This window comes from Colletotrichum spaethianum, assembly GCF_022836535.1.
Source record: "Colletotrichum spaethianum MAFF 239500 DNA, contig08, whole genome shotgun sequence".
In the NCBI taxonomy this organism is placed as follows: domain Eukaryota; kingdom Fungi; phylum Ascomycota; class Sordariomycetes; order Glomerellales; family Glomerellaceae; genus Colletotrichum; species Colletotrichum spaethianum.
In genome coordinates, this window is record NW_026054778.1 from 552,548 (window position 1) to 567,103 (window position 14,556).

Sequence of the window (14,556 nt, forward strand, 5' to 3'; positions counted from 1 at the left end):
GCGCAACACTATGCACACACCAGCACCAACTCCATCTGTCCTTTGCAAATCCTTCCCGTATCAACACAACAAATTCCAAGTCGAGCCAAGCCCCCGCTGTCGTCATCTCGTGTTCCCCGTCTCCGAGCTGCCGTTATCGACAAAGGGACCCAACGGGCTCACCTTACTATCTTGGAGCTGATGGGTCTCGCGCGGAGCACAAAACGCGTATGTGATAGGGAGAGAGAGTCATATCTGGAAATCAACATGGCATGGCGGATATGCACCAGCTCCGGATCCCCTGTGGGGCAAACGTGGCTGGTCCATTTCAAGCCCCAGTTCGACCCGGCCCCAAGCTCGCCCCCCCCTGGAAAAGCTCGGCGTCGCCTTGCCTTGCCAGAGCCTGGTCCCCTGACACCCTGGTTCTGTCGGCAGGCGTTTACACTAGACAGGTAACCTAGCTCGAACAGGGCGTCACGGGGAATTCCAGAACCGAACGACCGACAAAATATCGACAGGGCAGAGGAGATGCGAGCAGGCTTGTCAGTTGAGTTTGCCCTCCTGCGCCTTGCAATGCCAACCAATCGTGGATCTAGAGCTAGGGTATCAACCTTCGGGGAACGTGGGAGTGTGGCACGCGGGACGAGACAAGGCCATCCAACCCACAACCGCACCGCCATAGTGCCAACAACGGCCATTGTCTCAAGCTCTCCGCCAAATAAATGGGCTGTCTCAGACGGCCCCCGTTATGGTCGTAAACCTAACGGTCAGGCCAACACTGGTCTTGCAAAAAAAAACATGAGACACTGCGGTGTTGTACAGCATTGACTATCGAGGTTGGGGGACTGGCTCCGTCACGACCTTGACCGCTTCGTTCCTCAGACGCCGAGCGGCGCGCTCCAGGTGCCCGAAAACCTCAACCGGTTGATTAACCACCTGGCTGGCGGATGGGCGGATGCCGGTCCACGGCAGCCCTCGGCACCTCACTCGCGACATGGCCCTAAGATGGCCTTTTTTGCGTCAGAAGAAGCAATACCGTACGGCCGGCAAACTGCGAAGCCCACAAGTTGCGCAGTCCCTTGTCCATGATGCGGCGTGTCCACTGCATGGACCCAGAGCTCCCTCCTCACTATTTTATTCCCGGCACTGTGAAAAGCCCTCCGGCAGGGACCATAGCCTTCCGGGAGTCGTCGATCATGATCTGTCACAATCTGGATCTGGCACTGGCGCTGGCCGACACGCTTTGGAAATCTTCAAACGCCTCAGACAGATGAGTATCCACGGGCTGGCCACGTCAAAAGAAAAAGAAAGCCAACGAGAGCGTGGTCCCACGTCGATTGTGAAACCCCTCGCGGCGTAAAATCGAAGACTCGCTCAGCTGGAAATGCTGCACATGTCTCGCGTCATCTCGGCATCAATACGCATGATTTGAGCCTGGTTATAAAAAGTGAAGCAAATAGGCGCCCTACTGGATTGCTAGATTTGGTTAGAAACCCCAATAATCTGGCCAGAGCTACGGATAGCAGCATGATCAGCTTCATTGTCTCTCGGTAAAATGTTGACGACGGTAGCATCAGAAAATTTCCCTGGCATAACGCAAAATCTGCTTGTTGCGAGAACCCGTCAATCATAGCCTTTAAGACCATCTTGTATTGCATAAGTTCAGACGACAGAGGGGAGGGTGACGTTGGAATCACTTTGCCCGAGACAGTGACAAATATGTCAGAGCTAGAGGCACCACTTGGATTGAAACGGCAGCTCAATGGAAGCTCTGGGTCGCTTAGAGCGCACGACTCAGGAACCTTAACTCAATATTCTGGCGGGTCGATCAGATGTTTGGCCAGTGTTCGGATGAAACTGGTCAATTTCTATTTTATCTTTCATTTATAATGTTTTTAGTTTGTTCCCGTTACGACAAGGAATGAACAACGGTTTGCCGCCGTGTGCCAGATTCGAGGGTTTGAGCATATCGGCCGCTTGCTGCAACATGCATGGCCCACGAAGTTTGCTTGGCTTGGAGATGTCTGCGGCTCAGATCAACAAACTGGCTTCGAGAGGAAAAAAGGACAGCTCGGACTCATTATGTTACCACAGACATGAAGCTAGTGTGTGCAACCGACGCGAAGGAAGGAAATGGCGTCGTAGCTTGGGATCACCCAACCCCTCTGGCTGACCAGACGGAACGTTGTGCACTACCAACCACGCGCGTACCGGGGGATACACAATATACACTCCTAATGTTTGCTTCAACTTTGCATGGAGCAATAGATCGGTATCACAGCATGCAGTAGCGATTTTCATTCCGTGTCTCAGCTACCGAATGTCCAGCCATCTTAGCAGTTTCAGTACTTTTCGAGTCTATGCGCCTCCTCTCATAAAAGCAGCATGGATTTGGGAACAACGTCACTGGTGAGACAAACTGCTGTCTACCGCTAGCTTCGGGGGCCATTTCTCAAGTCTACACCAACCAGAGTCGTCAAAGGTTACACCGTTGAAGAAGAAGAGTGAATAAGAAAGTTAGAGGCAGGTATTTTGAGCAAGCGCGTCTTATCTAGCACAAAAGCAGGCAAGACAAAAGGCCCGTCGACTTGATGAAAAGTATGGAAGGCTTCCAAACTTCCGCGTAGTGGGCCACGATGGGCGAAGCAAGCATCAGGGAGGACTAGCTGCAATTGGAAAGTTTGTTGAGTGAAACGGACACTCTCGAGCTACACAACGACCACAGCGACTGTTTTTTTTTTTTTTTAGATTGTCTGCATCAACCATCGAGTTCGAAGCCGCTGAAGACGAATTCAACAGAAGTTCATCAAGTTTCCTGCCAAGGCGCCGCGCTTGCGAGGTGGTTCTTGTACATGGCATTGCCTTCGCGGCAGGTGTCGAACGGTACGGCAAATCGGCGCCGTCGGCGCGACTATTCACATAGCATACACGCACGCGCATACACACACCCCTCTCATACCGATTGCATGACGGTCATTACTAGCTAGCACCCGGATAATGGACACGTTCAAATTTGTCGCCATCTCGCAACGCACACTTCGCATTTGCAAATGGTCGAGTGCATCCAATCTCATTTCCCGCCGTCATTTGGCTTCCCGGCTTGACTCTGGCAACTCTTCAGCTGGGGAACAGGCCTCATCCATCCATTAGCTGATGAAGCCTCTTTCATGTTATTGCACTCCACTTTGAGCAGAGGAGAGTCAGCCAGCCCTGCGACCACAGAGTATGAGCAACCCGTGCTGGCGGAACCTTGCGGCCCAGATCCCATACACTACAAGTTACGACGCTCACAGTGCGCTGTAAAATTGAATAGAACAGCCTTTCCTGAAGCCGTTCTGCCGTCGTTGAATGCGTCAACTGTCTGTGACAGAAAAATACAAACAACCAAGAAGTGGGAATCCTGATATTGCCATCACACACACTTTTTCATTCATCCATCCAGTTGGTGCTGGCACGCGACAGGGAATCACCACACACGGAAACAGTCTTGACCGGTCTCTCTGCAGGGTGCAAGCCGCAGCGCTCCAAGAGGAGGGATAATCAAGGTTGGGGTTTTCCCGGCCAGCGTCCCCCGGACCGTCTACGACCAACCCGCCCCAATGTCGCCGCATTCTACATGCCGCCGCCGACCTTGCGATGTAGTATATGAGGCGGAAGAGCAATAGATGAGGAGGGAGTTATGGTGCCACTACTGCAAACGTCGCTTGCTTGTTGCTCTTCGCTGTTTTGCTGCTCTTGGACTCTCCGCCCATACCAGATGCTGCCCGCTGCTCGCTTCATGGGTGCGTGAGAGAGAGTTCGTTTACACCCTGCCTTCCACCCACCCACCCACATCGACCGACAGACCCCTCAATCCTCCCAACCAGGAACCCCAGACGACCATACCACACCCCCGGCAGCACCTTCAGAGTCAGATCCCTCCATCACCCTCCCCCCCCTGCCGAGCATCCTGGAAGAGGGGACAGACGGGGGGGATGCTGCGGCGTCGCATTTTGGGACTAGGTTCTGCGAGACTGGAAGTATTGCACAGGGCAAAGTGGTAGCAGGGCCGCGCTGACATTCTGCCCCCCCGGTATCTCTTGTCCTCCCCTCTGCCCATCTTAGTCTTGGTCTGGCTGCTCGCCCAAAGAAACCAGAGGTTGACGAATCCCAATGTTCGGATCCCGACCCCCGGCTCATAATGCATTGAAAACGGCACCATCTTAAATATATTACCAGTCCCAAGCGCATCCCCCACGGTCTGACAGATCTCTCGTCACCTGTCGCTCTCTCAGGACGAGACAGAATAGCAACAAGAAAAAAGGCGCTGGACGGTTGATACTGGTTACTGGTTTCTATTGTGCGCGCTCTCTTCCTTTTCTCATAACAACCTTTCACTCGGCGCGTTGCCTGCACACCACACCCGACCTTCTTACACAGACCACACAATCTCTCTCACACACTCACTCACTTTCAACTCGTACACCCCCGATCCCAAACCCGAAAGATACAGATCCAAGGCGGCCCAGTTTTAAATAGAAAAAAAAAAGGTAAACAACAGGAGAGAAGTGCAGGAAAAAGCCTCGACTTGCCCGGACCCGTCCACAGCACGCTGGAGAAGAAGGGGATCCCTTGAGAGGGGGCACGCCTGGCTTGACGTCGCCCTCTGCATTAAGTCGAAAAACAAGATGTGGACTACCGCTCCACTGCCGTATTACTCGGCCTACAAGCCAAGTCGAAGAAAGGAGAGGGCTACCACCGGCAACAAAGACGCTTCGCCGCCGCCGTCCTCCATCAACAGCAGACATCCACCTCCCCTTTCTCTTGTCACAGCTCAATACCACCCCGACAACATCACTGATTTGTTCGAGCCTGCTCTTGATGGACCGCCATCACCGGAAAGGATTCGTGCCCTGAGCAAGCAGATGCAGAGGGCTTCGGCCGTGGACAAGCACAAGAGTCACACAACCACGTCCTCCGGTTCGTCGTCCTCACTGCGCTCACTCAACTCGGACCGATCGTGGGAACACACCCTGGAAACCATCACGCTCTCGAGGCGTTCTTCTGGCCGATCAACCTCCAGCAGCATGCCGACCCGGGACCGCCCAGAGAGCGTGCAGCTCTTTGGCAAGACCATTTTCAACCGGAGGGCCAAGATGAAGAGGGAAAGCAGCAGTAACCAGAGTTCTTCTGGAAGTTCTTTATATTCTGGTGAGCTTGCCCTTGATGGCCCGACCTCGACAAACAAGGACCATTTCATCCCATCCATCTTCGGCCGCCGCAGGACTCTAAGACAGGACGACTTAGGTGATGACCCGGCCATGGGACGCAAACTGCAAATATCGGGCCCGTACAACTTCCAACACGTTACTCACACGCAACGGGACCACCTGCCGGACCTCCAGCGGGGCAGCCGTGCCGAACTGGTGACCGAATTCTCCGCCATCCGTGCCGGCCAACGGCCGACTACAGGCCAACTCAGGGGAATCGACGTTGAAGACCTGCATTTTTCCAACTTCTCATCTGAAGCGCTGCACACGCAGCACGAGAGTGCGCCGGCAGGCGAAACTCACGCAGAGCCCCTTCACCGCCCACCTCCCCTTACCCGGCATACAGGCCCAACCTCGGCGCCTAGGCGGATGATTAAACACTCTCGCTCTCAGGAACAACTTTACTCGAGCCCGCCACGACCAGCGCCTCCGCGGCCGCCTAGGTCACCCATCCGCGAAGAGCCCATGTCGCCAACTCTCCCGGGCTCGCCCGTTCCTCCACCCAGATCATCGAGTCGGATCGCGAAGCACTACACTGTTTCCCAGGACTCCATCGCCACCACCGATAGCGCCCCGGAAAGCCCCCAGACCAGCAGTAGCTTCCAGCACCCCAGCCCTTTCGAAGTAGTACTTGAAGTCGCCGAACCCCCCGCCACTGCTCTGAGCATCATGTCCTCTGGCGATGGTCCGGAGGCGCTGACGGACCCGCGGTTCTCCCACGCAATCACAACCCCCGACGATGCGGCATGGCCGCTCACCGCCAGTACCACCCTCTCTTACGAGATGGCGTTGCCGGACGTGCCTGAGGAGGAGGAGCAGTATGTTTTGTCTAGGCGGTCCCGCGGCAGCTTGGTCAGCATGCAGTCATCGCTTCGAGGAAGCCAATCTGTGCCTGTTCTACGACAAGTGGCGCAACCGCAAGACGAGTCTGAACGGCCGTCGAGCGGCGCATCGGACACGCTGGGCAGCTTCGACATGCTTCCTGCACAAAACGCCCTGCAGGAGGTCTTGGAAATAGACAACGTGGCCGAAGTCTCTCACCGAGCCAGCTGGGAGGACGACATTGATTATTGTTACGAGCACGAAGCCGAGGCCAACTGCGATTATGCCTGGGACCGCCCATCCTTGGATCTGGTAAGGGAGAGCTTCGTCCAGGCCCCCTTCGACACGGACGGCTTGTTTGTGGCGCCGCTGTCTGCTGGTTTGATGCCGGCACCGACCGGGCACATGGACAACCTCCCAGCCCTGAGCCCCGCAAGCCAAACCTCGATCAACGGCCACGAGGCGATTACGCCGACCATCACGACGTTGCCTGTGAAGTCCAACTTCTCACACCCGAGAAAGGAGACGAACTACCGGGGGAACTCGCACCTCCACGTGAGGACGGCATCGCATGCTTCGAGCTTCAAGGAGTCCCACGGATTCCACCTGTCGCCATCGCTTCTCATTCCCGGAGATTTCCACCAACAGATGCTGGCCGACTCGGACATGGACGCGTACCCGCTGGAGGCAGCGAGACACAACTCGGACCACTTTTCTTTCGACGAGGAGCCCGTCCTGACGATGGAAACCCCCGGCCTGTTCGCCAGAGACCGCGCCAGCACGTCGACGACTGGCAGCAACTCTTCGAGCCAGACCAGCTCGACCGAGGCGCGGCACACTTCGACCAACTCGACGTGGACGGCGCTGACGAGGTACACGGGAAGCACAACATTCGAGGGATGGAACCCCAAGTTCGAGGGCAGCGAGCACTCGCGCTCGTTCAGCGCCGACGACTTGTCCGAGCTCGCACTCGGCTCGCCCCGGGCGCGAAAGTCCACCATGGCTCCGCTGCCCGAGTCCGAGGAAGTCCTGACCCTGTCTCGTTCCACGGGCGACATTCGTACCGTCTCGACCCGTCTCGATGCCAGCCAGTCCCAAGAAAACCTACCGCTCGCCAAGACCAAGGAGGCTGGCAAGCAGCACCGTCGCCAACGCGCGCAAACGCTGAGCGCCCCGCCCCCTCCCGGGCAGTACGCCCTGTTCCCGCCCATCTACTCCGGCGGCCGCATCTGATGCCTGTCCACGACAGCGTGTCGAGTACACGACACGACACACACAGCCTACATATTCTAACCACTCATCTTTCTCACACACACACACACACACACACACACACACACACCCTCTCGCCTTTGGCAGAGCATCACAGTCTTGGGTCGCATCAGGCGGCGCACTTCACCTCCTTTGTTTGTTTCTCGACATGTCACGGCGGCGTTTGTTTGAGACTGCCGTGATTCGCTATAGACTTTTGACACACTCGGGGGGTAAGGCCGGGGAGGAGTTTCTCACGGGATTCGATACTTTGTTTTGCACACATAGACCAACGGGACCATTCCGACCACCCACCATCGCTGCCGCGGTTCGGCACCACACCTCAATTTCCTTTTGTCTACAGGCCCTCCAGGAAGGAGGAGGGGGAGGGAGGAAACCCGGTGAGGGGGGTGCGCATCGTCACCAGCCACCACTACCGCCACAACGGGCGCACTTCAAGGAGTCATCTTCTTGGGGGTGTTTTCTATACTCTTTGTTTTTTTATCTCATACACTACCACCACCAGCACCACCGCTGCCTACCGACCACTGTTATTTTGTTGTACAAAAACAATAAACCTCGAGGCGACAGAGAGGTAAACCTCCGCCGGGTACGATTTGATGGATTCATGACTGGGGGAGAGGAAGGGGGGACCAAAAAAGAAGGACCAGTAAGGAACTAAAAAAAAACAGCTGTAAAAAAAAAAAGAAGAGACTAGGTGGGAAGAGGGGGGAGTTGCATGGCACGCGTCGAGGACGAACGGGGTCCAGGGGACCAGCAGGGTGGGGAGAGAAACGGGGAGAGAGAGGATGTTGTTGCGAAAAAGGGAGGGGGAAGGGGGGCGGCACTGTTCTTCATCGCGGTTCGGAAGCAAAAAAAAACAAATAGGCCCTCCCTATATGTGGCTCCGAATAATTTCAAACCAAAAAAACCACCCACCCCCCACGGGAGACCTCTGTTTCCGCCGTGTTCCCCGTTGCTGCTCGCTTGCCCAGGCTGATGCTGATGCGCACCGCCGGTGCTGGGACCCGTGTAGTCGGCCGTCGCAAGGGGAGGCGACAACTAATACCGTGACTTCTGCTGGAGGAGGCGGGAAGGCAGGTGCCGGCGTCGACCAAGGTTGGTTCTGGCCCGTCCATGCTCGGTCCGCATCCTTTTGCGCGAGGACGGACACGTCGGCGTGGAGGACGCAGGCTCCCGTCAAAGATGTAGGGCCCGAATCCCAGATGCTCCAAGTCCCAGGTGACCACATGGTCCTTTTTGCATGATGGGCCGCCCCAAAGAAGGACGTGCCGGTAGTGGCATGCCGCCGCAGCCAGCCCGGGAGCATGCAAGTGCAAGTCGTGGTAAACCCGTGCATTACATGCCAAAACTACGTGCCCACGATCCCCTTCTGGATATCTGCAGGAGAATGGCCCCGAACTACCGCCGCTGACAGTCCCATGGCTCCCGGGGTAAACTAGATTCCCTCCCCTCCCCAGACAAACCCTTCTCCGTCCCTCCATCGCCCATGCACCCCGCACTTCCTCTCTCCCCTGCCGCCGGCCCCCCATACCTCCTCTTCACGATGCCCTCCCCATCGTCACTCGGTCTCTGGTTCCTGGACCGCTGCCCGTTCTTCTTCGTCTGCAGCTTGTCGATTGCGCACGGTATCCGCCCGGTTGCGCCGACTCCTCTTTTCATCATGAAACATCCCCTTCCGCGCCAGTGATTCGTCCGTGGAAGGTGGGAAACAAAGCAAGGCCAAAACAAGCCGGCCCAAACAAAAGTGAAGAAGCCAAAAACCCGCGTCAGCACAAAGGTCCCCCTTCGGCGACCGGTGTCGTTATCTGAGACGGGGGAGAACCGATCGGACCAATGGCTGGCTTGACGTCCCCCGCACGGCGTGTCATCGGACGGTCGGCGAAGCTCCGAAAACCCACCCCCCCGGCACCCTTGCCTCCGAGTTTTTGAGCTCACACGCTTAACCCCCCCCTTTTGGACGTACGGTAGCATGGCTTCGCACCCCAAACCAACGGCCGGGTGAGAGAGACAGGGAGCGCAGAAAGCCAATCGGGACTTCAAGCATTCCTCCACGACGGCTCGCCTCTCTCGTCCGAGGCCCCCTCGACGTCGAGGAACTCGTCCAACCGGCCGCCTCCGCCTCCGCTCACGGCCGCCTCTCTCTCCAACGTCTCCAGGTTGCGCAGCAGCTCCCCGCGTTCGCGATGCAGCACCTCCCGCTCCCGCTCCAGGTTCTTGATGTGCCGGCGCGCCATGTCTAGCACCTCGGCCTTGCTGACCCGCCGCTCCTCGTCCGCCTGCTGCGGATCCGACTCGTCGACGTCCCCGGCGCCGGCCGGTCCGCGCACCTGCTCCGGTAGGGCATTGAGGAGGCCTTCAAACTGGGCGTTGAGCCGGTTGCGGTACTGCTTCTCGACCAGGTTGTGCGACGCGCGCGTCCGTCGTTCTTCCGGCGTCTCCGTCGGCTTCTGCGACTGGTTCTTGGACGTGCGAGAGGCGCTGCGCAGACGTGGCACCGGCGCCGCTTTGCTATTCGACCCGGCGGACGAGGCGGCGGACACGGACTTGATCGATCGGCCGCTGATGCTGGTCCGGCCCGCGGGGCTGGTGGGTTCGTCGTCGCCGTCGGCGTCGTCGTCGTCAACGCCGCTTGCACCGGGGTCGGCCACGGCACGGCGCTTCCCCTTCCTCTCCTGTCTGCGAGACCCAGACGGTGTCTTATTGTTTGTCCCGGCAGCTCCGCCCCTTCTCTCCGCCCATTCGTTGTCCTCGTCGTTCCACGCAGGGTCTTTCACGTTTCTGTCGGCCTCCATGCTGCTTTTGCTGTGCTTTCGGACGTCGTGGTTCAGTTCGGCTGCGGCAACGGCTTCAATGTTTTGTGTCAACGTGACGGAGCTGCTGTCCTGGAGCCGAGGCTGCCATGGCGAAGAACGAACATCGAAAGTGGTTGTTGGTGGTTGCGGATGAGCTGCCGCCGCCGCTGCTGTGGAAAGTGGCCTGATGTCGGCATAATCTCCGCCAAGGAACGACGGCTCACATGGTGGTGCAGTAAAGCCAAAATCGTATAGGTGACCACCTGCGCCAATGCTGTCGCTGCTATTGATCAAGTCGCCTGCTGCAGAAATCGTGGCAGGTGGATTGACACCTGCCGTTGTGGAGGGCGACGTTGGATCGGCGTGCTGTTGCTGGCTGTCAGGGTACATCAGGACCCCATATCCGGGCGGAAGCCATGTGTTGGGTGGTTGCTCATGGCCATGCGTATGGAGCAGTGATGATGGGCCCTGCTGATCAGCGAAAGACGCTGCTTCAGGACGGAATCGGTGTTGATGGCGGTGACCCTGGCCGCTGTCTGCGTATGTTAACCCCAGACTCAGGGCTGAAGGATGGAGCTGAGGCTGCTGCAGCTGATGCTGAAGATCTGGGGCCTGGTGTAATTGTGCCGTCGCTAGTCCAGGGACACCCGCAATGGTTTGGCCCTGGTTGAGCGTTGTGGCCGTGGTCGGTTCGTTGAACGAGTTGGGGCGATTATGGTCTGGACTCAATAGAGTGGTCTGATTACCGGGCCGAGTGGCGTGGTGCGGGCGGCCGCCGGCATCGAAAGCCCCCCCGAAAACGTCGGCAGGGAAGTGCGGGGACATCGGCGTCGAAGCCATCATCTGCTGATAGAAATAACGGTCAGATATTCTTCTCTTCTAGTCCCCTGTCTCTCTCGTGTAGAGAATAGTCTTTTGAGCACGGCTGTTTCTCTTCTCTTTCGCCTCATCGCCGTCTGGGCTCATCAGTTGCTGGGTGGATTTCTGAAGACATCACCTTGCCATCACCCCATTCTAGATGACACACGGACTTTCAGCTCCTTGGGCCCCCCCGCTCCGCCCGCCATCCACACGCATATCATTCTTCTCCGAGGCGAGCATTGCGAACAGAACGTATGAAAAGGCCGACCGGTTCTCGATCATGGCTTGACTCATTATCGAACCCCTGAGAGGATCTGGCCCAGCTCGATGCCACGGCGTGGCATTGTGTATTCGCTTCCAACCACTTGGCCTCGCGCTTCTTTCATCATATCCTATGTCGCTACACTTAGCGGAACAAGCGTGATGAAGGAAGGGTTGGACGGGTTGAACCAGCCTATTGGTTCGAGAACTGGCTGCGAGAGAACAGACTCCTTGAAGGCTATCGCTCAGAAGAGAAAGGGGCTGATTGAGAAAGAAGATTGATGCGTAGCTTGAATTTCACTTACTTCCGGGTCATCCACGAGATACTCGTAGAAGGGGTTGTTGTTGTTTGGCGTGCGAGCCATCGTATCGACTTGCGTGTGGTGGCGAGGGTATCGGTCTAATTGGAGAACCCCCTTTCGAGTCCCACCGTCTGGTCCCAAAGCAGCGCAAAGCCGTTGGTGATTTATACGGCTTTTGTTCGAATTTTCGAAAGTTCGACTTCGTTCTCGTAACTACCTTGGATTCTGCACCCGAGGTAAAGGCCTCCGGTCCACGAGGGGCCAAGATCGGACAATGGCACACAAGTCAGCCAAGATTGGGAGACTCCGGGCAAGGCGTTTGGCCAGACAATCCTAGTGGGCGCAGGCTGCCGTTGGAGGAGCCAGGCAAGCGTCCGGCTAGTAATCGGGACCAGACCCCACGGCGTTCTCGGGGGATGGTAGAGAATAGCGGGCAATCGGGAGACAAAGTTGTGGCGTGCGGTTTGCCCATATGTCGCTCCCGTGGGGTGACTTTGGCCGCTGACGGGCCACCCTTCTCAATGAGTAGAGACTCAACGGAGTCAGCCGACTACGGTAGTATCTCAAGTGAACCGACTTAGTGGAAGTGTCGAGGTTGGACTCTGTGTCGTACGTCGGCGGGAAGCGAGTGCAATGCGGCCGGGCCCAAGACGCCGGCAATCGGGGAATCGGGGTGGCCTGGATCTATGACAGAGTCACTCCACTCCAGGGCTGCCGCCAAAAAAAAACCTTTGTTGCGGCCCAGGGCATGCAGGACACACCGAACGAGATCCGGACGACGTTGTCTCCTGCTGTGTTTTGCCTCGTCTACCGGTTCTGGCGGCTGTTCGGGTTATGAATGACCTGCCGTCGATATCGTCGTTCCTTTTGAGATCTCGATCTACCTGGCTGGAACACTTAGCGTCTCCTCGTCTTCTTATTTGTACGGCCAGTTAGCCGTGGCTTGTCCGAGGGGGCGAGCGTTCTCTCTTCCTCCCCCGTCTCTTCATCGGGCCACTATTTGTATCGAGCTTACGCCCCCGTCAGTTAACGACAGCCTCTTTTGTCTTCTTGTGTTATCCTCGTTCCCCCTCTCCTTTTATCTTGTCTTATCTCATAGTCGACTGCGTTTTACGATTCAACTTACCAGCTGGGGCGAGTCTAGTAACTCATTACCTGGCGTCGCGGCTTCTTCCTCGCCTAAACTCTGTCAGCTCTCACATTTGCACCGCCATTGACATTGATGCTGCCCTAAGACCTAGTTTCTTTCCTTAAAGAGGGGTCAAGGCGGGCTTTATGAAGGTCAGGCTCAACAGACCAGCTAGTCGGTAGGACAATTTCCATGTGAGGTTGACTTCGGGAACCGCAGTATCAGACGGCTCGAAAGGATCCGCGGTCGCTGGTCGACAAGGGCGACATGGGGCGCGGAAGGCCCCCAAGAACTATGCAGCGTCGACGTGGACTCTCTCGTCCAATTTGGAGAAGCGACTTGCGCGTGCGCCTAGTAGTGCCTCATTGCAGAAGCAACTACTCTGTATACCCACAGTGGTCTGCATGGTGCAGCTGGTCCTGTCGTGTCTGCGTGCTGTGCATTCTCGTCCGGGAAAAGTCACCTTTGATTTAATACATGGTGCACGAGGCTCCGAAAGCTGCTGCTCGTCAGCTAACCCGAGATGTTAAAGGCTTCTGGTCACTCGGCATATCTAAGGACAGCGGTAGCAGATCTTGGTTAGAAAGAGCTATCAGAGGCCTGACTCAAGTGGTCCTGAATCTCGGAGGCTCGTACCAGGGGCGGTCAGGTTAACGACACGTGCCAAGGTATGGGTGGACTGACAAGTGTCGGCACAGTCTTCCTTCCGCTGTCCCCGTCGATCACTCTGTTAGATGGAGTCCCTGCTCGGCTTCGAGATAGGAAGGACCCAAAGTCTTACACGGTGAGTGATGCGATTTGGGCAAGTGACAATCGCAAACAGGATGCCATGTGTCATCTTCTCGCGTTTACTAGGCACAAGGGGCTTTGACGAAGTATTGGGGTTATCTCGATCTACGTCTGTCGGTGAGAGTACATCCAAGAGCGGCATAATCTCCGTTCCAGGGGAAAGAAGCATTTCCTCCGTAGCCAACTAGCGGAGCATCACAAGGTTATGCTCGTCAGAAATCAAGTCGACGTGCTGGAGTTAGTTAACCCTCGGCTTTCTTGGCTGTGCCTGGGCATTAAACCATAGATCCATCTTGTTCTTTGAAGACGGACCGAGGTCCAGGGCTCCGCCTGTAAGAAACCGACACTATTGCCCTATGACCGTTGGTTGAGCTGACAAGCTTCGTAACGGCCATAGCCCTCTCCGTCTCCGTTTGGGGCGCTTGGGTCGGCCAAATATCTCGGTTGCGTTCCCCATCTGCTTTTCAGGGATGCCTCCGTGGCGTGTTTCTGTCTCTTAGCCTACGGAACCTCGGATGCCCACCCGTACCAGCGGAGGAATTTGCCAACGATGTTCTTCTTATTCTCGCCTTAGGGTTCGATATAACTGATCACGTACTCATCGATGAGGTTTACCGGGATGACTGGGGTACGTTATCGTCTGGTGCTTTTCTGTCTGCTCACAATGTGGAAGTCCGGTGTGACGTGCTCTCCCAGGCCGAGGTCTCATTGTTCGTGACTTGGAAAACTTGGCCATCTATAAAAAACCTCATCGCTGCTATGTAAATCAAGCGTGAAGACTGTTTTACGCTTAGGGGCTCTCTAGGTATTCTGGTCTAGGTACTCTGGGAAGGAAGGGAGTAGACAGGTGTTCCTGCCTTTTCGGGTGTGATTTCCCTGTGGCTTCTTCCCGGCCATGTCGGCCAGTCCCTTGTCCTTCCTCCCCGCCCCAAACACTTTTACAGGTCATGCGACGGATACCGACTCGGATCCCGACTGGCGTATTACTGTTGGGGGCTGGATACAGACAGAGTGTGGTTGCCTGCTTTGCCTGCCCACCTGCCATACTGAGCTCAGGTTGGTACGTGTCTATGCAGGTCTCACGGCACGGCAGCTAA

The 14,556-nt window shown here is 56.5% G+C and overlaps 2 protein-coding genes across 2 annotated transcripts; one reads left to right on the forward strand and one right to left on the reverse strand.

The window, feature by feature from the left end:
* Window positions 1-4,646: 4,646 nt before the first annotated feature.
* ColSpa_04004 (uncharacterized protein) lies at window positions 4,647-7,283 on the forward strand (the record flags this gene model as incomplete). The annotated part of the gene is made up of 1 exon (XM_049270216.1): window positions 4,647-7,283. The coding sequence occupies one exon, from the start codon at window positions 4,647-4,649 to the stop codon at window positions 7,281-7,283; it is 2,637 nt and encodes an 878-aa protein (XP_049126173.1).
* Window positions 7,284-9,361: 2,078 nt separating this feature from the next.
* On the reverse strand, window positions 9,362-10,957 carry ColSpa_04005 (allergen fus c 3; the record flags this gene model as incomplete). The annotated part of the gene is made up of 1 exon (XM_049270217.1): window positions 9,362-10,957. One exon carries the CDS (start codon window positions 10,955-10,957, stop codon window positions 9,362-9,364), a length of 1,596 nt encoding a protein of 531 aa, XP_049126174.1.
* Window positions 10,958-14,556: the final 3,599 nt, after the last annotated feature.